Consider the following 25,175-nt stretch of genomic DNA (forward strand, 5'->3'; position numbering starts at 1 on the left):
GGACGGCAGCCCATCAGGCTCCTCTGTCCATGCCATTCTGCAGGCAAGAATACTGGAGTGGGTTGCCATGCCCTCCTCCAAGAGATCTTCTCCATCCAGGGATCGAATTTGCAAATTTTACGTCTCCTGCATTGGTAGGCGAGTTCTTTACCACTGAGCTACCAGGGAAGACCTCCCTTCATTTCAGCTTACTCCAAAAATAAGTCAGGGCCTCAAAGAACATGTTTTTGCATGGAATTTTGCATATGGGCAGGCTGTCTTAAAAAGGCAAATATTCAAGTGGAAGGACATTTGGCGTAAATGTTTAAAATTCTTTGGAGGAAGTGTGTTTGATAACAATGCAACTTTTAAAGTAGTGGTCTTTGTTCCTAGTGTGAAATAAGTCAAATTTTTAAGTTTCTTGAGAAAGGAAGTTTCATAGGCAATCTCATTACTGTGTTAACACCTAGCTGCACCCAACATAAGACGGAATTCGACGGGATCTGGAGTACAAGTCAAAACAGATCTTCAGCGTTTGCAACAAGTCTAACCTAGAAGCTCGAACCAGACCACCACAAGTCACCAGCAGCCCGGGCAAGGCGCCAGGAGTGAGAAGGCTTTTTGCTCTTTTGAAGCAAGAGGTCTGAGACTACTAGGCCTGAAGTACACCGAGCTCAGGTAGATCGTTTGAGAGGAAGCTCAAATTCCCGGGGTCCCTCTTAATCTCCTCTGGAAGTCCGAGGGAGAAGGGGCCGGGGCCGGTGATGCAAGACTGAGGAGAAAGGCGAGGCCAGGCAGGCATTAACGGCAGCATTGGGTGGACGGGCCAGGAGTCCAGCGCCGACCGCACCACCTGCCAGGCGCCAGCAGGCTGGCTCGGAGTGAGCGCGGGGTACGAATCACCAGGACAGCACGGTGAGAACCGCCCCTGCGCGCCATAGGATAACCGGAGCTGCGGGGCCAACGTTACCTCCACCCATTCGGCCTCGACGTCCCCCTCGGCCGGGCGTACTTGCAGCCGGGCGTGCAGGCACTGCTGCAGGAGAGCCCGGGCCTGAGGCGTTCTGCCACTGTCAGCCATAGCTCAAGCTGCGTGGATATCCCACAGGTTCCGGCCTCGCGCCGCACAGGCCAGCCCTCTACGCTCAGGGAGGATGGGGCGGGGCGGGGCGAGACGGAGGAACATCCTGGTCGCTCGTGGCCCCGCCTCCAGGAGGGCGGGGCCTTTGCCTGGCTCTCCGGTGACCCGGATGTGCGGGCTTCACAGCTCTGTCAATACAATCTTTAACTCTACCCCAACCTGCAACTCGGTAGAAGACGCTCAGTGGATTCTTTTAAAAGATTTTAAGGACCCAGTGGTTCTCTTCCCTGCATACCTTTTTAAGACACATTTTTTCATCTCAGAACGCGTAAGTTTCCAAACGTTAAACAAAATTAAATCTGCATAAATCCATATTATGTCCATTATGAAGATAGGTAAATAGAACGAGTCAATTGAATCACAAAACAAGTGTAGGTGAAACTGAAAGGTCTAATAAATCCTTCAAAAAATTTCCTTACCCCAATCAGTAAAGCAACACTGCCACCTAAATGCTATATAAATCATTCTTCTCTCGCGGTTGTCGAAAGGTATTGATAGGCTATATGAATACATATTTGAACATCAGTCTTTCATAGAATATACTCAATAAAAATATTCTTATACAAGAAAGCCTGTGATTGTTAATAAATTTTAAACATGCTCCTAATTGTAAAAACTATATATTCTGTGGTGTTTCCTGTAAGTACATATTAGAGTGTATGTAAAATTAAATACTTGATTTTCTTTCCCACATAACGTATTTCTTGAACCTGCATCAGATTAGCATTATTTTTCTATGGGCTTGAAGGATTTAGATGAGGGATAATAGTGTTACCCTGACTTCATTACCCAGGTCATTGATTTGGGCTCAACTGGCACAATATGCCTGTACATTTCTCTCTGTTGTTTTAGAAGATGACATCACTGACAGTGTTGCTATCCATACAAAGTAGTGTGATTGAAGAAAATAATCCGTGCGTAATCAAAGGTCCTTTCTACACAGAATTGAAACTGCCTGTTTGTTGGTTATCTTGCAGGCTGCCTGCACACATTTGTAAAAACAGCAAAATCTCATATTATCTCTGATTGCTGCATTGCAGGGGTTCATACATTTGTTGACATTTGTCTGCAAAGCACAGACAAGTTGCATTGTCTGCACTTTTATGTCTCTATTCTCTTTGACTCCCAGACTCAAGTTTTACAGGGCTTGAAGGAATTTTGACATAGAGGTGCTTAACCTTGAGCTTGAATGAGAGAGGACTTCATGTCCATTTGTATATGGATGTAGGAGATAGGGAAGTCTCTTGAAAATAGTCTGTGGTTCCCAGAAATTTTTACACAATGAAGGGACTTCAGCAAATTGGGAAATCCTTCTTGTGAATAGATGGAGTCTGGTGGGTAATGGTTAGCCTCTCAAAAAACACCAGTTACTTTTAAATCTTTATGTTGGGTGCTGATCTTATTCTTTCCTTCTACCTGCAGAGGTCAGTAGAGAGTAGGCACCAAAGAGAAAGTATTTACTTTCTGTATTTTATTTATTTTTTTGGAACCTCTAACCTCATTCCACAGAGAATTTAAGAAAGTCAGCTATACCTGCAATAAAATAGTGAAATGTGAATAAAAATAAAGCATAGGAAGTAAAGGAAAATGGAATTATGTCAGTTGCAATGTGGGAAATTGAAAACAAACAAGACTGTTTTTGACTGGAGTGCTGAGCTGACAATGTAGCAAAGTTTTCACAGATATGTAACTGTAATTTTTGTTATGAGACAGTTATGTTCATCATGTGTAATTCTGAAGTGGATCGTGTTGTACAATTTTCTTCAAGTTAGAAGTAAAAGGCAAAGCACAACATTAAGTTGGCTCTAGAGGAAGGTTAACTGGAATGTAAAGAGAGCTTTTCCTTGTGAGAATACAAGAAATCACTGGGCAGAAATAGTTCTGAAACACAGTGCTGAAAGGAGACCATCTGGATAGCGTGTTAGTTATGAATGCATTCCAGGCCCTCTGAAATGTATAATAATTTAGAGTTATTTTAAGTGATTTAATTCATTCAAGTTGGCTGCCCCAAATTTTAATGCTCAAAAGTGTTTCACAAACATAAAAAAATTGAGAACCACTTCTGAAAGATCCCTGGCAGCTGATAGTCAGCTTCCTGATTGCAACAAGGAGTAGTCTGTTTCATCATTCTTGGAATGAGCGGAGCTTTTCCTAAGATTTAGCTCTAAAATGAGCCTCTCGCCTGAGGCTTTACATGGAAATGTTAATCAGTAGAAAAGCAACACGAGGAGGGAGATGTTTCATTTCAGGGAAGGCTGGAAGAAACCTAACCCCCTACTTCAAAGCTTAGAAAAGTTTCTTTTTCCTCAGTGCCTAGGGAGGCGATAAGGTTATGAGAAATTGGTTCATACTCACTAAAATGCATGTAAATTGGGATAGAGCCAGAATACGAATGGATTTATTTGTATAATAAGAAATATTACTGTCATGGAGTGGAAATTCTCACATAAGGCATGATCAGCACATTTTCCCCTGTGGTCAAGCAGAGTTTACTAGATTATATTCAGAAGTGTCTTTACCAATTTACTGTAAGAGACAGACACTCTTCCACCAAGGCATCTAAAACTGAGGTGTCAAAGACCCATGTGAATTCTGGCTTCAAGACACTTGACACATGCATTAATACTGTGAGGAAAAAGGAAACACACATATTTAAATAAGAACTTTAAATGAAAACTCCAAGGGCAAATGTTCCAGTCATAACCATATATATTTTTGTCACCATATATTTTTGTCATGGCATTAATTCAGTTGAAGTCTCTCCCAGATGAAAATATGAGGCCTGGTAAGATGATAGTTCCCACCTAAGAGCTGTGTGTGCTGTGTGCTGAATAGCTTTAGTCGTGTCTGACTCTTTGCGATCCTGTAGACCATAGCCCACAAGGCTCCTCTGTCCATAGGATTCTCCAGGCAAGAATACTGGAGTGGGTTGCCATTTCCTTTTCTAGGGGATTTTCCCAACCCAGGGATTGAACGAACCTGTGTCGCTTATGTCTCCTGCTGAGTCCCTTCTTAACATGAATAGTTTGTACAAACAGGTAGGAAATGGAATTGAGTTTGGAACCTGATATTGATTGTTCTTTTGTTCATCTTGCTTTTTAAAATTCTATTTTATTACTGCACCATTTGCTGGTGTGTTGCCTAGGTAACGTATCATAGCAAGTGCTTTTAACTCTAAGGCAATGATGTATATCTTTGGCAGTCTGTAGAGTTTCCCCAGGGCAGGCTGATAAATTATCTTCATCTTTGGGTTATTTTTCAGTTCATAGTGTTCTGGTAACTTAGCAAAGCATTGCATAACCTTTTGAATATTTGTATACTTCTGTCAAATCAGGCCAGCCTGTTGTAAGGGCTTTTTAAAATAATTTTGACACCTGAATCCTTTATAGAAAAAAATTGTAAAAGATTTTGAAATGGGCAAAGAGATTTCTAGGTATCTTTTTAACAGAATTCTGGAGCATCTGAGATTCACCTAGCCCTAGAGGGCCATACAGGATTGGTTTGTTTTTCTTTTTTTTTTAGGATTTGTCTGTGACTAGATTATTTTACAACTCTGTAGAAATAGAAGTTAACTCTTTGCATAGTGATAGAAAGCAAATCATTCATGCCTGTAAATTTTGATCATTACTCTGTGGATATGTTTTGCCAGATTTGCATCTGTTTGTAAATTCATTTCAGCATTCTTTTCCTGAATATAAATATACAGCACCTTGAGTAGTTTTTTCTCTCTCTTTCTAATAAACTTTAGAATAGTACCACAGAAAGTTATCCCTCACCTGATTTCTCCTATTATTAATATCCTGAATTACTATGGTATATTTGTTACAACTAAGAAATCAGCACTGGTGTATTAATTAAACTCCATACTTTATTCAGATTTATTAGTTTTTTCTTAAATCCTTTTTTTTGTATCCCATCCAGGATACCACAATGTATTCAACCATCATATTTCCTTAGGTCGTGACAGTTTCTCAGACTTTCCTTGTTTTTGATGACCTTTAAAGTTTGGGTAGTACTGATCAGGTACATTGTACGATGCCCCTCTATTGGAATTTGGTGTCTTTTCTCATGATTAGAGCAGGATTATGGGTTTTTGGAGGATGACCATAGAGATGAAGTGCTTCTGATTACATTATATCAAAGATACATGCTGTTAGCAGGTCTTATCAGTGATAATGTTAACCTTAATTACCTGGCTAAGGTAGTGTGTTTGCCAGATTTCTCCACTGTAAATTTATACACATACCCACTTCCATGATTTATTCTTTGGAAGCAAATCACTAAACACAGCCCACACTCAAGGGGTAAGGAGTTACAATCTATCTCCTTGGCTAGGAAGTATGTACATAAATTTTTTGGAATTCTTTATTTGAGAAGGGAGAAGGAAATGGCAACCCACTCCAGTATTCTTGCCTGGAGAATCCTGTGGACAGAGGAGCCTGGAGGGCTGCTGTCCATAGGGTCACACAGAGTCGGACGCAACTGAAGCGACTTAGCATGCATGCGAACATTTGAGAAGATTTGAGTTCTTTTTTTGAGCTGGTTGTAATATATCACTGGCTTCTTCCTTGTTAAGAATGAATGAAATAAAAGTTTTTGACATATGCTAATTTTATGTTTGTATGAGAATTGTGATTTTATTCTTTTTTTAAAAAATTTTCCTCTTATATCTTTCTACCGAGAAATGTTGTAGAAATTATTTTTTATGTAGTTCTTTGAAATCGATGGGTAAATGCCATAAACAAATACATTATTTGGGAAATAAGTTAATGATTATTTATAGTCAGAGAAAATATGTCATTTTATCACACTGTTCAATCAGGGACCTATCAGCAATCAAATAACATAGTCTACATAGAATAACCTTAGAAGAGTTTTACTGACAGAGGCATTATTTACACAATTGTAGGTGTAGGAGATCCATAGTGGGTAGCATAGTAACTTAGGACTTCAGTTCAGTCGATCAGCGGTGTCTGATTCTTTGCAACCCCATGGACTGCAGCACGCCAGGCTTCCCTGTCCTTCACCAACTCCTGGAGCCTATTCAAACTCATGTCCATCACATCCGTGATGCCATCCAGCCATCTCATCCTCTGTCATCCCCTTCTCCTCCTGCCTTCAGTCTTTCCCAGCATCAGGGTCTTTTCCAAGGAGTCGGTTCTTCACATCAGGTGGCCAAATTATTGGAACTTCAGCTTCAGCATCAGTCATTCCAATGAATATTCAGAACTGATCTCCTTTAGGATGGACTGGTTGGATCTCCCTGCAGTCCAAGGGACTCTCAAGAGTCTTCTCCAACAACACAGTTCAAAAATATCATTTCTTTGGCACCCAGCTTTCTTTATGGTCCAACTCTCACATCCGTACATGACTACTGGAAAAACCATAGCTTTGACTAGATGGACCTTTGTCTTCAGGACAAACTCAAGACTTAGCAGCTGAGATGTTACCATTCCCTTGGCCTGAAGGGGAAAGGGAGGGAATCTCGAATCCAGGGGTACACAGACCCTTAAGAGAAGGAATGGACCATGTGCTAAGAAGCACGGTTAACTTTAAGTAACCTTTTAGGAAAGGAGCTAGGAAAAGAAACACCTGACAGCATTGTCTACCTTCCTTCTGTTTCCTGCCAGAGCACCCCCATCATAAAACCTAACCAGAAACTAAGAAGCAGGGGACCTGTTGATGTCCCAACATCCAGGGCAGAAAACAAGGGGGAGAATGCTTGGTGTCGATCGGTAGGCAAGTGAAAGACATCTGGCACCCTGACTTAAGAGGTTGTCAAGGCCACAATGAGGACTCTTTTGTCCCCCTTTGGGAGGAATATAACAGCTGAGAAGACAAGGAGAGACATCGCTGCTGTTAATGTTTCTAGTGGAAATATTTAATTTTTCCAAGAGTTTAGCAAGGTGAAGTTTGACTTAGTGAGTAATCAGTGTAAGATGAGTCAAAGTCTTTTACTCCTCCTCTGGCCTTTTTTTTTTCCGGCCTTTGGGAATATGGCAAGACATGAGAGGAGAATGGTTGCTAAGACTCTTGCCTTGGTGAAAATGCCCCCTATAATGCCCAGCTTGCATGGCAGGAAGGTGTCAACAAAAATTTAATCAGTTGATCTAAAAAGAAATGGGAATTTTTATTTGAGCCAGATTTGAGGATTATAACCCAAAGAGCATCTCAGAAAACTCTGAGAACTATTCCACCCTTTAGAAGTCAAGGCACAGTTATATAAATGTTTTGAAACAGAAGGCTGTGCATTAAATGACATATTACTGATAGTGTATACAACCCAGATCTAAGCATCTTATGACCCTTTGCAAGAATAAGGAAGAATGTCATCTTTTAAAAAATTTAATTTGTTGATGTATAAGTGTGTTTTTTGGTTGTTTCTTTGTTTTTAAATATTTATTTCTTTGGCTGCACTGGGTCATATTTGCAGCATATGGGATCTAAATCTCTGACCAGAGATGGAATCTAGGCCTGCTGCATTGGGAGCATGGAGTCTTAGCCACTGGACCACCAGGAAAGTTCCAAGAATGTTATCTTTTAAGGAGTTGTTTTGATGCTAGGAGAGTGTTCCTTTTTATGGTTAAGAAGGTATGCAGGTGGGGGAGGTTTGTCTGATGTGTAATGCAAATATACAATGGATGGTAGCTGGGGAGAGAGGAGTTCAAAGGACAAAGAAAATTTTTATGTTTAAATTTTCCTTATTTTGCCATAAAATAAGAATTTTATTTCACAAAGGAAGGAGACCACTGCCTTCAAGGGATCTTTAAGACTTGACTAAGAGGCATGCTACAGGGAGCCACTATGGACTTACAGCTCTCTTTTGGACCATGGGGGAAGAAAATTTGGAATCAAATTTGATTTGATACCAAAAAAATAATGAACCATTTTCGTTGTCTTTGAGTGCTGTAACTAAGTAAACTTCATACTGACTCCAGCAAGAAGTAAATAAATAATAGAATTTTGATAATGAATTGTTCATATACATCTAAACCTTCAATTGCATTTACTTGACCTCCAAGGTCAGGGGCGGCACACCCGAGGTAAGGGGCAGCGGCTGGGAGGAGCTACCCCACATCCAAGAAGGGGTGGCTGGGCGGGTGCAGGAGGGCCGAGAGGAGCTACTCCATGTTCAAGGTCAGGAGGGGCGGCTGTGAGGAGATACCCCTCGCCCAAGGTGAGGAGCAGCAGCTGCGCTTTGCTGGAGGAGCCGTGAAGAGATACCCCACGTCCAAGGTAAGAGAAACCCATGTAAGATGGTAGGTGTTGCAAGAGGGCATCAGAGGGCAGACACACTGAAACCATAATCACAGAAAACTAACCAATCTGATCACACAGCCTTGTCTAACTCGATGAAACTAAGCCATGCCATGTGGGGCCACCCAAGACGGATGGGTCATGGTGGAGAGGTCTGACAGAATGTGGTCTATTGGAGAAGGGACTGGGAAACCCCTTCAGTATTCTCGCCTTGAGAACCCCATGAACAGTATGAAAAGGCAAAAAGATAGGACACTGAAAGAGGAACTCCCCAGGTCGGTAGGTGCCCAATATGCTACTGGAGATCAGTGGAGAAATAACTCCAGAAAGAAAGAAGGGATGGAGCCAAAGCAAAAACAATACCCAGTTGTGGATGTGACTGGTGATAGAAGCAAGGTCCGATGTGTAAAGAGCAATATTGCATAGGAACCTGGAATGTTAGGTCCATGAGTCAAGGTCATTGGAAAAGACCATAATGCTGGGAAGGATTGGGGGCAGGAAGAGAAGGGGACGACAGAAGATGAGATGGCTGGATGACATCACCGACTTGATGGACATGGATTTGGGTAGACTCCAGGAGTTGGTGATGGACAGGGAGGCCTGGCGTGCTGCGATTCATGGGGTCGCAAAGAGTCAGACTCGACTGAGCTACTGAACTGAACTGAACTAAATTGAGATTTAAAAAAAAAAAAAGGAATTATCAGTATTATCAGATGGCAATTCCTTGATTGCTTCTTTTGGCAAGTGAAGCAAAAGAAATACTGTAGAGCCTTAGCATGCTTGAGGAAGGACAATATAAAGACCCCACAAATAGAGAACAATTCCAACTCTGGAATTAATTAATAAGTGCATTCACATATTTAGCCAGTTTTTGGTATAAACGTTTATTTATCATGCCAGACACCTCGCTAGGTGTTGGAAATATATGAGGAATAAGATGCTGTTCTCACTTCACAGGGCTCAGAATTTAGTGAAGACCCAAGGAAAACAATAGGGAGCATTAGAAAAGGATTTCTTTTACACTATTGTGTTCTTACCCTCCCAGTGTTATCAAACCCAAATTCATGAGTCTGATGCACAGTGAAGTCAATCGCAAACTTTATAGTGTGGAGCAGAGAAAGATTTGTTGCAGGGCCAAGCAAGGAGAACAGGCAGCTCGTGCAGAAGAAACCCTCCTGAACTCCAAGATGGTTTTCAAGGAAGAATTTTTAAAGGCAACATTTGGGGGGCGGCGTGTGCCAAAAGGCTGCAGGGTATGTGATTTTCTTCTTATTGGTTGGTGGTGACCTAAAACAGTGGTGATCCAGAAATGTAAACCATCAGTCTTCTCCCTCAGACTGATCTGTAGTCTCAGAATGTAGTCACATCCTCCACCCTGGTCGAGGTCTTAGTTCCTGCAGGACAAGTCAAAAGTATATGTCAAATTGTTATAAATATTCCTGGAGGAGGAACTAGGACTCTGTTATGTAGCTGAGCTATTATTATTTCTTGACTGATATCCCTTTGTTTCTGCATTCCTCACTTCCCTAGTTAGTAACTCGGAGAAGGCAATGGCACCCCAATCCAGTACTCTTGCCTGGAAAATCCCATGGACCGAGGACCCTGGTGGGCCGCAGTCCATGGGGTTGCTAAGAGTCAGACACGACTAAGAGACTTCACTTTCACTTCTCACTTTTATGCACTGCAGAAGGCAATGGCAACCCACTCCATTGTTCTTGCCTGGAGAATCCCAGGGACGGGGGAGCCTGGTGGGCTGCTGTCTATGGGATCGCACAGAGTCGGACACGACTGAAGAGACTTAGCAGCAGCAGCAGCAATTAATAACTTCTTGAATCTCCTCTTTGGAACCCAGTAAAGACTCTTTTTCTACCAAAAACAAAAAACAAAACAAAACAAAAAAACCAAGGTGGCGATGTTAGAGGAACCACTGACCACTGACTGAAACTGTCCACCCTGGCCAGACACCATAGTAACCACTCGCATGAGTTATCTTAAACAGGGGTTCCTGGTAAGGGATGCGGAACTAACAGGCTACCACCAACCAGAAGAATTCAAGAAAGGCCAAAAGGAGAGAGCAGACTCCAGTCCACATATCTTGCCAACTTCCCAGAATCCTTCTTGCTGGAATCCATCTTGGCTGAGTGATGTGTGCACCACCAGGAAGGACCCTGAATCAGAGTGATTGGCCAGAGACAACTCAGAAGCTAACCCGACTACCATAAAACCCAGGACTGCGAGCCACGTGGTAGAGCAGTACTCCTGGCTTCCCTTAACCTCCTACTTTCTACCCAGGAGCTCCTTTCCAATAAAGTCTCTTACTTTGTCAGCATGTGTGTCTCCTTGGACAATTCATTTCTGAGTGTTAGACAAGAGCCCACTCTCAGGCCCTGGAAGGAATCTCCATTCCTGTAATAGGGGCACCGAGGGACTGTTGTATCTAGGAGGACCCTGCAGGGTCCTGCTGGGTTTCACCAGTAAGGGAAGGACAGGACTTGGAAGGGGAGCCACCTCCTGGAAAGCCTGAACTAAATGGGGATTACTAGACTTAACTGCAGAGAAGATAAAGTCTGCAGCTTAAACAATTTGGCACAAACTGGATTTTTAGGGCCATACCAGATCTAGAAGAATTTCTTCTTAGTCACCAACTCTCTGTTCAGAATAGCTCTCCATCTTCTTTCTCCTTTATTTTGTTGTTGTTGTTTAGTCAATAAGTTGTGGCTGACCCTGTGATTCCATGGACTGCAGCATACCAGGCTCCTCTGTCCTTCACCATCTCCTAGAGTTTGCTCAAATTCATGTCCGTTGAATTGGTGATATTAGCTAATCATCTCATCCTCTGCTGCCTCCTCCTTTTGCCTTCAGTCTTTCCCAACATCAGGGTCTTTTCCAGTGAGTTGGCTTTTTGCATCTGGTGGCCAAAGTATTGGAGCTTCAGCATGAGCATCAATCCTTCTAATGAATATTCAGAGTTAATTTCCTTTAGGATTGACTGGTTTGATCTCCTTGCAGACTAAGGGACTCTGAAGAGTCTTCAGAACCACAATTGAAAAGTATCAATTCTTCAGCACTCAGCCTTCTTTGTGGTCCAATGCTCTCATCCATACACAGTCAGTTCAGTCACTCAGTCGTGTCCGACTCTTTGCAACCCCATGGAATGCAGCATGCTGGGCCTGCCTGTCCATCACCAACTCTCAGAATTTACTCAAACTCATGTCCATTGAGTTAGTGATACCATCCAACCATCTCATCCTCTGTTGTCCCCTTCTCCTCCCACCTTCAATCTTTCCCAGCATCAAGGTCTTTTCCAAGGAGTCAGTTCTTTGCATCAGGTGGCCAAAGTACTGGAGTTTCAGCTTCAGTGTCAATCCTTCCAATGAGTATTTAGGACTGATTTCCTTTAGGATGGACTGATTGGATCTCCTTGCTGTCCAAGGGAGTCTCAGGAGTAGACAGTTCAAAAGCATCAATTCTTCTGCGCTCAGCTTTCTTTATAGTCCAACTCTCACATCCATACATGACTACTGGAAAAACCATAGCTTTGACTAGATGGACCTTTGTTGTCAAAATAATGTCTCTTCTTTTTAATATGCTCTCTAGGTTGGTCATAACTTTTCTCCCATGGAGCAATTATCTTTTAATTTCATGGCTGCAGTCACCATCTACAGTGATTTTAGAGCCCAAAAAAGTAGTCTGTCACTGTTTCCATTGTTTTCCCATTTGTTTGCCATGAAGTGTTGGGACGAGATGCCATGATCTTAGTTTTCTGAATGTTGAGTTTTAAGCCCGCTTTTCATTCTCCTCTTTCACCCTCATCAAGAGGCTCTTTAGTTCCTCTTCACTTTCTACCATTAGAGTGGTATCATCTGCATATCTGAGGTTATTCATACTTCTCCTGGCAATCTTGATTCTAGCTTGTGATTCATCCATCCCAGCATTTTGCATGATATACTCTGAATATAAGTTAAATAAGCAGGGTGACAATACATAGCCTTGATGTACTCCTTTCCCAATTTTGAACCAGTCAGTTGTTGTATGTCCAGTTCTAACTGTTGCTTCTTGACCCGCATACAGGTTTCTCAGGAGACAGGTAAGGTGGTCTGGTATTCCTATCTCTTTAAGAATTTTCCAGTTTGTTGTGATCCACATAGTCAAAGTCTTTCCCCTATGCATGTTATGTTATGTTATGTTACCTTTAGGGTCTCCAATATCTGCTCCTGGCTTGACCTACAACTTCAAAGATAGATTCTCTTCCTGTGGGCCACAGTCAAAAGTCTAATATTCTAAGTACTGTATTTAGCTGCACTCTGCTGGGCGTGAAGCTGATTAAAGTAATTCACATTAACTTGTGAGTGAAACATAACCTTCTTAAAAGGTATATTTGCGTTTTAATAGGAGTCCCTTAACACAAAGAGGGGGAATAATACCTTAATTTTCTAAATTTAAGACAGTTACTACTCTTAGAGCCTGGATTCTCACTTCCCAGTCACTCCTCAGCAGAATGCAGTTTTGCTTCTCTTGCTGAGGCTAATCACTGTGAAAAGCTTTTAGGGTGAAGTCAATGGACATGGTCACCTTTTGAATAACTTTTATATTTGGGGAAATTCCCACATTATGAGTATCCTTTTTCCATGTAGATATCAGTTCCCTAGCCTCCTTTGCAGCTAGGATGCAGGCATGCTGATTAGATGCTACATGCAAGATTAAGCTTGCAAGTGAGCAGTGTGAATAAACAGTGCTTGGGGCTTCTGCATGGGGCTTCCATTTTCCTGATGTCATTGTTGGCAGGGCTTTCAGACACAGGAGGTTCAAGATCAGGTGCAGAAGTGGCATTGGTGGCAGTAGCAGTTGCACTGAAACCTAGTTGCTGGCATTTTGGGCCCAGAGGTAGCAATAGCAGTAATTGGTACTGTTGCAGAAGGGGGACCTCTTCCAGGACCTGAGAGTGGGCGCTGGTCTAAATCTCAGAAATGAATTTTTCGAGGAGACACATGTGCTGACAAAGCAAGAGACTTTATTGGGAGAGGACACCCTGGTGGAAAGCAGGAGGTAACGGAACCCGGAAGAACTGCTCTGCCACGTGGCTCGCCTTCTGGGGTTTTATGATAATCCAGTTAGTTTCTGAGTTGTCTCTGGCCAATCACTCTGACTCAAGGTCCTTCCTGGTGACACATGCATCATACAGTCAAGATGGATTCCAGTGAGAAGGATTCTGGAAGGTTGGTAGGACATGTACACTGGAGTCTCCTCTCTCTTTTTGACGTTTCCCGAATTCTTCTAGTGGGTGAAAGCCTGTTAGTTCTGCATTCCTTACTGAAAGGTTGTTGTTGAGCTGTGAAAGACACTGGGATTCTTGGCCTCTGGAGGAGAGGAATTCAATATGGGGCCAGTGATGGGGCTTGATTGCTCAGAGGTTTTGTATAATAAAGTTTTATTAGAGTATAAAAGAGAGAAAGCTTCTGACATAGACATCAGAAGGGGGAAAAAAGAGTGCCTCCTTTACTAGTTTCAGAAAGCTGTTTTGTATCTGTTAGAAAGCTATTAATTGGATAAGAGAGACACCTCAAGGCTGACGGAGTTTTACCAGGCCCCTCTCCCACAATATGCATTTTTGAGATAGGATGGCGTAAGGTGTGTCACCCCCCAGCCACGGAAGCAACCTAGATGTCCATTAGCAGTTGAATGGATAAGGAAGCTGTGGTACATATACACAATGGAGTATTACTCAGCCATTAAAAAGAATACATTTGAATCAGTTCTAATGAGGTGGATGAAACTGGAGCCTATTACGCAGAGTGAAGTAAGCCAGAAAGAAAAACACCAATACAGTATACTAATGCATATATATGGAATTTAGAAAGATGGTAACGATAACCCTGTATGCAAGACAGCAAAAGAGACATAGATGTATATAACAGTCTTTTGGACTCTGTGGGAGAGGGAGAGGGTGGGATGATTTGGGAGAATGGCATTGAAACATGTATAGTGTCATGTATGAAACGAATCGCCCATCCAGGTTCGATGCATGATACTGGATGCTTGGGGCTGGTGCACTAGGATGATCCAGAGGGATCGTACGGGGAGGGAGGAGGGAGGGGGTGGTTCAGGATGGGGAACACGTGTATACCTGTGGTGGATTCGTGTTGATGTATGGCAAAACCAATACAATACTGTAAAGTAATTAGCCTCCAATTAAAATAAATAAATTTATATTAAAAAAAAACAATTGATATGAATACTGGTTTGTTGAGCTATTGTCAGCCCAAGGTTTGAGAAAAGAAAAAAGTTAGTTTTAGGTGGAACCATTTTGAAGAAAGGCAAATTCCAAATCAAATAAATAGTTTAATTAACATAGCTTAAGAAAAACATTTCCATAAGAAAAATGCATTGGATAGCTCAAGGTTTGAGAAAAGTTTGAGCATTCTTTGGCACAGCCTTTCTTTGGGATTAGAATGAAAACTGACCTTTTCCAGTCCTGTGGCCACTGCTGAGTTTTCCAGCACAATTGCACTCATCTCACATTCCAGTAAAGTAATGCTTAAAAGTCTCCAAGCCAGGCTTCAGCAATATGTGAACTGTGAACTTCCTGATGTTCAAGCTGGTTTTAGAAAAGGCAGAGGAACCAGAGATCAAATTGCCAACATCCTCTGGATCATCGAAAAAGCAAGAGAGTTCCAGAAAAACATCTATTTCTGCTTTATTGACTATGCCAAAGCCTTTGACTGTGTGGATCACAATAAACCGTGGAAAATTCTGAAAGAGATGGGGATACCAGACCACCTGACCTGCCTCTTGAGAAACCAATATGCAGGTCAGGAAGCAATAGTTAGAACTGGGCATGGAACAACAGACTGGTTCCAAATAGGAAAAGGAGTATGTCAAGGCTGTATATTGTCACCCTGCTTGTTTAACTTATATGCAGGGTACATCATGAGAAACGTTGGGCTGGATGAAGCACAAGCTGGAATCAAGATTGCTGGGAGAAATATCAATAACCTCAGATATGCAGATAACACCACCCTTATGGCAGAAAGTGAAGAAGAACTAAAGAGCCTCTTGATGAAAGTGAAAGAGGAGAGTGAAAAAGTTGGCTTAAAGCTCAACATTCAGAAAACTAACATCATGGCATCAGGTCCCATCACTTCATGGGAAATAGATGGGGAAACAGTGGAAACAGTGTCAGACTTTATTTTTTGGGCTCCAAAATCACTGCAGATGATGACTGCAGCCATGAAATTAAAAGATGCTTCTTGGAAGGAAAGTTATGACCAACCCAGACAGCATATTAAAAAGCAGAGACGTTACTTTGTCAACAAAGGTCCATCTAGTCAAAGCTATGGTTTTTCCAGTAGTCACATATGGATGTGAGAGTTGGACTATAAAGAAAGCTGAGCACAGAAGAATTGATGCTTTTGAACTGTGGTGTTGGAGAAGACTCTTGAGAGTCCCTTGGACTGCCGGGAGATCCAACCAGTCCATCCTACAGGAGATCAGTCCTGAGTGTTCATTGGAAGGACTGATATTAAAGGTGAAACTCTAATACTTTGGGCACCTGATGCGAAGAACTGACTCTTTGGAAAAGACCCTGATGCTGGGAAAGATTGAAGGCGGGAGGAGAGGGGGACGACAGAAGATAAGATGGTCGGATGGCATCACCGACTCAATGGACATGAGTTTGGGTAAACTCTGGGAGTTGGTGATGGACAGGGAGGCCTGGCATGCTGCAGTCCATGGTTTTGCAAAGAGTCAGACAGGACTGAGCGACTGAACTGAACTGAACTGAGGGTATGGAGAAACCAAAGCTTTTGTAAATTGCTGGTGAGAATGCAGCATGGTGAAGCTGTTGTAGAAAAGGTGGCAATTCCTTAAAACTTAAAGAATTGCCACATAACCCAGCAATTCAAAATAATTTAAAATAGTTAAGAACAAAGACTCAGACACTTGTACACTAGTGTTTGTGGTAGCATTATTCACAATAGCCAAAAGGTGGAAACAACTCAACAGAAGAATGGATAAACATAATGTGGTATATTCATATGAAGTGAAGGGAAGTGAAAGTCTCTCAGTCATGTTGGACTCTTTGCGACCCCTTGGCAATATAGTCCATGGAATTCTCCAGGCCAGAATACTGGAGTGAGTAGCCTTTCCCTTCTCTAGGGGATCTTCCCAACCCAGGGATCAAACCAGTCTCCCACATTGCAAGTGGATACTATACCAGCTGAGCCACAAGGGAAGCCCAAGAATACTGGAGTGGATAGCCTATCCCTTCTCCAGTGGATCTTCCCGACCTGGGAATCGAACCAGGGTCTCCTTCAATGCAGGTGGATCGTTTACCAACTGAGTTATCAGGGAACCCTATAATAGAATATTATTTAGCCATGAAAAGAATGAAGTTCTGATACATGTCACAACATGGATAAACCTTGAAAACACGTTAAGTTAAATAAGCCAGATGCAAAAGGAGAAATACTATATGATTTCACTTACATAGAACATCTAGATAGCAAATTCACAGAACTAGAAAGCAGATTAGATGGTATGAGGGGTTGGGGGAAGGGGGAGTGAAGAGTTACTGCTTAATGGGTACAGTTTCTCTTTCTGGTGATTAAAAATTTTGGAAATAGATAGTGTTGATGATTGCAAAGTACTGTGAATTTAATGCCTCCAAAATGTACAATGAAAAAAAAGGGTGTTATATGTTGCATGTATTTTACTACAAAGTAAAAAGAAAAAATCACATTTTCAACATTACCCACCACATTTTATAGCCCTTATAATATTCATAAATCTAACTATAGTACAGTCCAGCTGTCTCTCTAATATAGACACTATATTATATACAAAAGCTGAGTATCTTTACTGATGATGTCTTTGACTAAGAGTCCCCTGTTTGCTCTGGGATCCAGAATTTACATGTCGGCTTCTGAATTTAGGTTTTCTGTCCTTTCTGCCGAGGAATCCTCACTGAATGTTGACTCAAAAAGAACAAGGACAGACTTCTTGAAAACTTTTCTGAAGTTTTCCCCAATAAAGAGGTAGAGTGTGGGAGAAAACACAGTATTGAAGGTAGTAGTTATCACTGTGAGTAAGACAGTCAGCTGGAAAAACAGAGATCTATTTTCAGTGAGAAGTAAGCCTTGGTATACATGATAGGGCATCCAACACACAAAGAAGGAGACAATGGCTGTCATCATGACTTTGAAGGGCTTGCCGGATTTCAACAGTCCCCTTGCTTTCATCTTTCTGGCTACTCTTTCATAACAAAAGGTGATGATGAGGAAAGGCAGAAGGAAGCCTAGCAAGAAGCGGCTGCTGAAACAGGCTACATGAATCCATTTCCTTAATGTTTGCATCTTTTTGCTCTCCCAGTCAGTAGACACACCATAGTTGTTTTGGCAGGTCACTGTTCCTTTATGGTCATCATGTGTCTCCCTGAAAACCACATAGGGCGTGCTGAGGGCAGCAGCAAAGATCCAGACTCCCAAGATGATGCTGGAAGCCCAGCGTGGGGTTCGATGCAGTTGTGACCACACCGGGTGAAAAGTGAGAAGGTAACGATCAACACTGATGGCCGAGAGGAAGAACACAGAGGCAAACATTGCTGCATACAAAATGCTGTTGAAGATCTTGCACGTGGCCCTTCCAAAGCTCCAGTGATTGTCTTGAAGGTGGGAGATGGCCAAAAATGGCAAAAATAATATTGAAATAAAATAGGAGAGAATGAGATGAAAATATAAGAGAGTATTGACAGTCTTTTTCATTTTGAATTTTAGCACCCATAGATAGAGACCATTGGTGATAGTGCCAATTAAAAATGACATAAACAAAAGAACTACAACAATCACTTTTGAGGCAGAATTTGGAATGTGAATTCTGTTTCTTATTAAAGTAGAGTTATTGAGCAGGAAATCAGTAGAGTTGGTCAGGTCCATAACTGGAATGAGAAACTGGAAATGACAACAAAAAAGAAGCAAAGGAAATGATTAAACATGGAAATTAAAATAGTAATTTTTCCATATTAATATTCAAAATGGCAATGTTTTTAAAATGGCAAATAATATTTCTGCAAGAATACAAATCAGATATTTTTCTTTATTTTTGTATGAGGAATTAGGATCAGATGTGAGAGTTGGACTGTGAAGAAGGCTGAGCGCCAAAGAATTGATGCTTTTGAACTGTGGTGTTGGAGAAGACTCTTGAGAGTCCCTTGGACTGCAAGGAGATCCAACCAGTCCATTCTGAAGGAGATCAGCCCTGGGATTTCTTTGGAAGGACTGATGCTAAAGCTGAAACTCCAGTACTTTGGCCACCTCATGCGAGGAGTTGACTCATTGGAAAAGACTCTGATGCTGGGAGGGATTGGGGGCAGGAGGAGAAGGGGACAACAGAGGATGAGATGGCTGGATGGCATCACTGACTCGATGGACGTGAGTCTCAGTGAACTTCGGGAGTTGGTGATGGACAGGGAAGCCTGGCGTGCTGCGATTCATGGGGTCGCAAAGAGTCGGACATGACTGAGCAACTGATCTGATCTGAATTTGAGCACCAAATATAGAAACACTGTAGATGCAATGAATTAATGTGAAGTAGAAATAACACTTGGAATATTTTTACTCTGTTAAGTGATTTAGGTAGCTAAAAGTATTCTAATTAGGTATTAGCCAGAAGTCTGACCCTTCTTGATGGGCACAGGTTCTTGAATATGGCAATGTAGAAGTTTTACTTGACTAGGACTTGGTTAGGGTAATGTTGCTAATGAAACTGAATAACAAACATAATAATGGCTGTAAATTGGTAATCATGTTGGAGCTATAGTTAGACTTCTCCCATGAGCTAATTATATGTAACAAATGTTATTAGCTATTAATAGTATTTAACACTCAGTTCATATGGGAGCTCTGTGGTACTGTGAGATCATGAAGTGCCTTCCCAAATCAATGAAAGAGGAGGGTGTATTGTAGAACCTCATAGCTGCTCTTTCTTACTTGGAGAGGAGAGAGAAGTCAAGGAATTTATATTTATCCAATACTTGTTGTATGCAAGTAGTTTTATATAAAAATAATTTCTTTTTTCCGTATAAAGGCAAATATTTAAACAGAGGAGAAAATGAAGGAGGGGTTTAATTTCTTATTCATCAACATCTCCGACCATACATCCACTGTGGCAGATGGGGAACACCATCAGTGTTTGGTTATTTCTTTGAAAATTGGTAATTTGTGTAAAGTGTTTTTTTAATTAAAAAATTTTATTGCAGTATAGTTGATTTACAATGTTGTGTTAGTTTCAAGAGTAGAGCAAAGTGAATCAGTTATACATATACACATATCTACTCTTTTTTAATATATTCTTTTCCCACATAGGCCATCACAGAGTATTGAGGAGAGTTACCTGTGCTCTACAGCTTGTTCTTATTATTATCTATTTTTTATATAGTAGTGTGTGTATGTCAGTCCCAGTCTTCCAATTTATGCCTCTTCCCTTTTATCTCCTGATAACCATATGTTTGTTTTCTACATGTGTGACTCTACTTTTGTTTTATAAATAAATTCATTTGTACCCCCATTTTTTTTAGACTCCACATTTAAGAAATATCATGTGATATTTGTCTTTCTATGTCTGACTTTCTTCACTCAGTATGACAATCTCTAGGTCTATGCACATGTGTAGTATTTTAATAGTGTTCCATGAAACAAAGTCTTTGATGATTCACAATATCCTATTTCTTGAATAAATGCCCCTGTAATATTGAAAATATAGACCTGAGAATATTTTGGAAAATAGCTATTATAATAGAATCATATCAGCTAATTGGTTTTTGATAAACTGGGTAAAGCAGTGGAAATTACTAATTTTTTTTTTCACTAAACAAAAACATTCTAAGAATACAGAAAGAGAAGAAATACCATAATTACTGTTAAAATCACGACTGCCTTAAGTTAATTCTGCCTGCGAAGGTAGTTGCAAGATTTTCCCTGCCAAGTAGAAAAATGATCCTGTTCAGGAAGATACCTTGGTAGTCTGCTTTGGGAATAAAAAGTGAAGTCTTGGGACATGGCATGGATGAGCAATGGTGAGTGAAAGAGTTGCAGCCCGAGGAAGAGGCTGGTTAAAGGTCCTGGGACCATGTGAAGAGGGAGGAGGAATAAGGATGTTCTCCAGAGAGGGGCCACATGAAAACACAGCAGGTGAGGGGAGGCTTCCAGAGGAGGAAGGGCCAATGAGATATTCTGAGAGGCAGAGACGACACAAGGGATTTAAAATGGGGACTGTCGTAATATTTAATTTTAATCCACTTGCTATGCTTTGGCATGGTGTAATGTCTCCCTTATCCTCATTAATCACAGCTTTCTTGTGTTGGTGGTTGCTCTGGGGAGTGGAAAGAAAAGAGCTTGTGTTTCCTGTTTGGGAAGGAGTAGGACAAAGAGAAGAGACCGGTGGTGGGAGAGGAGTTGTTAATGAGATGATGAGTGTGATGGAGACTAGATAGACAGTGGGGCATGAGTAGACAAGGAGAAACAAAATCCTATGGAGGGTTTCTGATAGTGTGTGTGTAGACCTATGTGTATCTATTTGTGTGTGCTGTGTGTGTGTGTACCTGTGTGTCTGTGTGCCTGTGGTCTGTCTTTATATCTGTGGTGCCTTTGTGTGTATGTATGTTCATATATGCTGTGTGTGTCTCTAATGGTATGTGTTTGAATTCATGGGATGTGTGTGGAGCTCTGTGTGTGTGTGTGTGTGTGTGTGTGTGTGTGTGTATCTGTAATCTGAGCACGGGTGGCATATTTTTGTGGTCTCTGTGGTATCAGCAGTCCATGTGTGTGTTTATTTGTGTAGTGTGTATGTGTTTAATGTTTGTCTGGTTGTGTGTGTGATAGCTCTGTATGTGCATATGAGAAGCTGAATTATAGAGAAGGTTTTATTAAAAGTTGTGTGGCTGGGCTCCCTCTAGAAGGGTGCCTGAAAGCAATGTAGGACTTGAGGAAAATCAACCTTGGTAGTGATTCTGAGGGCTTCCCTGGTGGCTCAGAGATTAAAGCATATAAAGTTTCCTAGGAAGCCTGATTTATTGCACATGACCAGGAGATTTCTTCATCCTTAAACATCTTTTGAAATGGTTTTAAAGTAGTTACTTATAAATTGGGCCTTCCCAGGTGGTGCTAGTGGTAAAGAACTCACCTGCGAATGCAGCATATGCAAAAGATGCAGGTTCGATCCCTGGGTCAGGAAAATCCTGTGGAAGAAGAAATGGCAACTCACTCTAGCATTTTCCAAGGACAGAGGATCCTGGTGGGCTACCGTCCATGGGACTGCAAAGACCAGGATGTGACTGAGCACAGCACGGCATGGCATTTATAAACTAATGGGGCAGAACTGGGGCTCTGGCATCCCACAGAACTGGGCTTCAATCCTGTCTCTACCACTTACCAGTTCTGTGGTTTTGAACTCTTAATTCCGAGCCTGTTTCATCTTCTAAACCCCAGTGACTTCTTATGAGGACTAAGTGAGATAATATATTTGAATCACTTACCTCCCTTTGTTTGTTGAACTTTTTTTGGCCTCACTGCATGGCATGTGGAGTCTTTTTTCCCTCACCAGGGATCAAACCCACGCCCTCTGCAGTGGAAGCATGAATTCTTAACCACTGGACCTCCAGGGAAGTCCCCTCAACTTGTTATATTAAGAGTAGCAGGAGCCTCATTTTGTCCTTTTAATGTCATATTTCTCTCTTTCCCAAAGCCCAACTACTAAATTCTAAAGTACCACTAGGGCTTTCTGAAAAAATCTAAATGTTCATCTATTGGGGCAAGGGCTGTCAGAGTTATTATGAAGCCTTGCTATAATGATACCTTTGGCATAAGTGACTTTCAGGCAGACCCCACCTTAGCTTGGGAGTATAAAGCTGCTGTGGAGGAGGGGACTACAAAAATCTGTGGAAGCTTGATCTGGAGTGAGCCTAGAGGGTCTATTCAGATGATAGCTCTAGGATAAACCTTCTGTCTCAGGGAACCTTACCTTGAAGCTGTATCTTCACACCAGATGGTCTTGGGAGGGTCAAAGGGACTCTATATCAGCAGTTTCCTCTCCAGCTGCTACTGCTGCTAAGTCGCTTCAAGTTAGTGACACTTTGCCTGCCTTTCACCTGCTTTTCTTCTTGCCTATACTACTTCCCAGCCATGAAACTACTATTTAAATATTCAGCAAGACTTCCTCTTGCTGGTTTCCCTTCCTTTTTCTGTGGAATGTATACTCTAAAGGTGTAGGCAGACAGTTGAGTATTTCTTCAAATAATTTCTCCATTTTAAGGAAAGATTTAAAAAATTCCATAAACAATGTTATGCTATTCAGGTTACTCTATTTCAGTTCAGTTCAGTTCAGTCGCTCAGTCATGTCCGACTCCTTGCGACCCCGTGGACTGCAGCACATCGGGCCTCCCTGTCCATCACCAACTCCTGGAGTTTACCCAAACTCATGTCCATTGAGTCAGTGACACCATTCAACCATCTCATCCTGTCGTCCCCTTCTCCTCCTACCTTCAATCTTTCCCAGCATGACGGTCTTTTCAAAGGAGTCAGTTCTTCACATGAGGTGGCCAAAGTATTAGAGTTTCGGCTTCAACATCAATCCTTCCAATGTACACTCAGGACTGATCTCCTTTCGCATGGACTGGTTGGATCTCCCTGCAGTCCAAGGGACTGTCAAGAGTCTTCTCCAACACCACAGTTCAAAAACATTATTCTGTTTAACTATTGTTATTCCATTAACAAAGCTTGTTTCTGGTGTTAAAACACTGATTAAAAATCACCTCAAAAGAAAATTACCATCTCATATTTGGTCATCCCACCAGACATCTATTCTGCCTTGATTCTAGCTTGTTAATTAGCATATGGATACATGGTGTTGGGTACATAGGGAGGTGATAACTATTAAGCATGGAAAAGTTAGAATCTGAAAATGGTAGAATCTCCTGCTGGAGAGACAGTGGTCAGAAAGGAAAACTCAAATATTGAGTTTCACAGTAAAATGGAATGTATGAAAACAGGCCAAAAATTAATATTGTTTAGTGTGAGAAGATGAAGACTGACAGGCAGAAAGATCTGCATTTGTACAGTTGTTGAGAATGGCTAGAAAGAACACAGAATCGGTTACCATATCCAAGAAGACAATTGCATTATAAGAAACTCCTACAATGTGTGTAATGCATTTATGACTGATGGAGCCCTGCATTTTCTATTTTCCTCTCTCTAATCCACCTCTGACATTTTCAGGATCGGCCTCTGTGCTGACCCCAGTGTGCTGATTTCTCTCCTGCTTGCTCTCCTCTTCATCTCTGCACTGCCAGTGGAGAAAACGCACATCAAAACTGCTGTGTGGCTTCAGCAGTGACGCTCAGGAATCCAGGATTTGTGTTAGAATTGTAAGCTTTCCTTGCTACTGTAGCCTTATGAAAAACAGACTTACATTTTAGTTCTTAATTTCATTCGAAGGTATGATCTTCAACCTAAGAACTGATCTTCTTTGCTTCAAGATAAGTTTTCAAACTTGCTAATCTTGAGAAATGCTGGACTGGAGCAGCACAAGCTGGAATAGGATTGCCAGGAGAAATATCAATAACCTCAGATATGCAGATGACACCACCCTTATGGCAGAAAGTGAAGAAGAACTAAAGAGCCTCTTGATGAAAGTGAAAGAGGAGAGTGAAAAAGTGGCCTTAAAACTCAACATTCAGAAAATTAAGATCATGGCATCTGGTCCCATCACTTCACGGCAAAGAGACGGGAATCAGTGGAAACAGTGGCAGACTTTATTTGGGGGGGCTCCAAAATCACTGCAGATGGTGACTGCAGCCATGAGATTAAAAGATGCTTGCTCCGTGGGAGAAAAGTTATGACCAACCTAGACAGCATACTAAAAACAGAGACATTACTTTGCCAACAAAGGTCCATCTAGTCAAAACTATGGTTTTTCCAGTAGTCATATATGGATGTGAGAGTTGGACTATAAAGAATTGATGCTTTTGAACTGTGGTGTTGGAGAAGACTCTTGAGAGACCCTTGGACTGCGAGGAGGTCCAACTAGTCCATCCTAAAGGAAATCAGTCCTGAGTATTCATTGAAATGACTGATGCTAAAGCTGAAACTCCAATACTTTGGCCACCTGACGCGAAAAAACGACTCCTTGAAAAAGACTGTGATGCTGGGAAAGATTGAAGGTGGGAGGAGAGGGGATGACAGAGGATGAGATGGTTGGATGGCATCACCGACTCGATGGACATAAGTTTAAGTAAACACCGGGAGTTGGCAATGGACAAGGCAGCCTGGTGTGCTGCAGTCCTTGGGATCCAAAGAGTTGGACACGAATGAGCAACTGAACTGAACTGAACTGCCTTTTAAAAGGAATTTCTTGCTAGGTTTTCAAACCCTGTGAGCTAATTCACAGATTTGGAACAACCTGAGATATTATTTGATCCATACCTACTAATTTTGAAGATTAGCAAAATGAGATTCAGGGAAGCTGAGTGATTCACAATAGGTTTCCACCAAAAAAAGAACCAAGGGCTCTTTCCACTGCCCTGTACTATTTCATTAGTACAAAAAGGAATTTGGACCAGGTTCTTCCTCCTCCCCCCTCCACTCTACATTTCCAAACTCAACTTTTAGTAAAATTCATAAATAATAAATATATTTGGGACTAGTGTTTAATTCCTTACCCCCAGCCCCTGCCAAAATTTTCACAAGGGCTAGTACCACTATGGCACCCCACTCCAGTACTCTTGCCTGGAAAATCCCATGGACGGAGGAGC

General features: G+C 41.7%; 2 protein-coding genes across 3 annotated transcripts in view; both read right to left on the reverse strand.

Moving 5' to 3' along the window:
• The window catches only part of DTD2 (D-aminoacyl-tRNA deacylase 2), a 34,767-nt gene extending 33,572 nt beyond the window's left edge, over positions 1-1,195 (reverse strand). Inside the window, exon 1 of one of the 2 annotated variants that reach the window (XR_009731928.1) lies at positions 950-969. Coding sequence is in view for 1 of the 2 variants with exons in the window: in XM_061394106.1 (XP_061250090.1) it covers positions 950-1,060 (111 nt within the window). In the remaining variant the exon portion in view is untranslated. Of the gene's footprint in view, positions 1-949 lie in introns of both variants that reach the window. The other variant, XM_061394106.1, reaches the window with a different exon arrangement.
• A 15,730-nt stretch (positions 1,196-16,925) lies between these two features.
• Positions 16,926-23,039, reverse strand: GPR33 (G protein-coupled receptor 33). The gene is made up of 2 exons (XM_061394917.1): positions 21,551-23,039; positions 16,926-18,321 (listed from the first exon to the last, which is right to left on the reverse strand). The coding sequence occupies exons 1-2, from the start codon at positions 21,722-21,724 to the stop codon at positions 17,284-17,286; spliced, it is 1,212 nt and encodes a 403-aa protein (XP_061250901.1). The 5' UTR covers positions 21,725-23,039; the 3' UTR covers positions 16,926-17,283.
• Between the last annotated feature and the right edge of the window lie 2,136 nt (positions 23,040-25,175).

This window comes from Bos javanicus, chromosome 21, assembly GCF_032452875.1.
Source record: "Bos javanicus breed banteng chromosome 21, ARS-OSU_banteng_1.0, whole genome shotgun sequence".
Taxonomy (NCBI): Eukaryota; Metazoa; Chordata; class Mammalia; order Artiodactyla; family Bovidae; genus Bos; species Bos javanicus.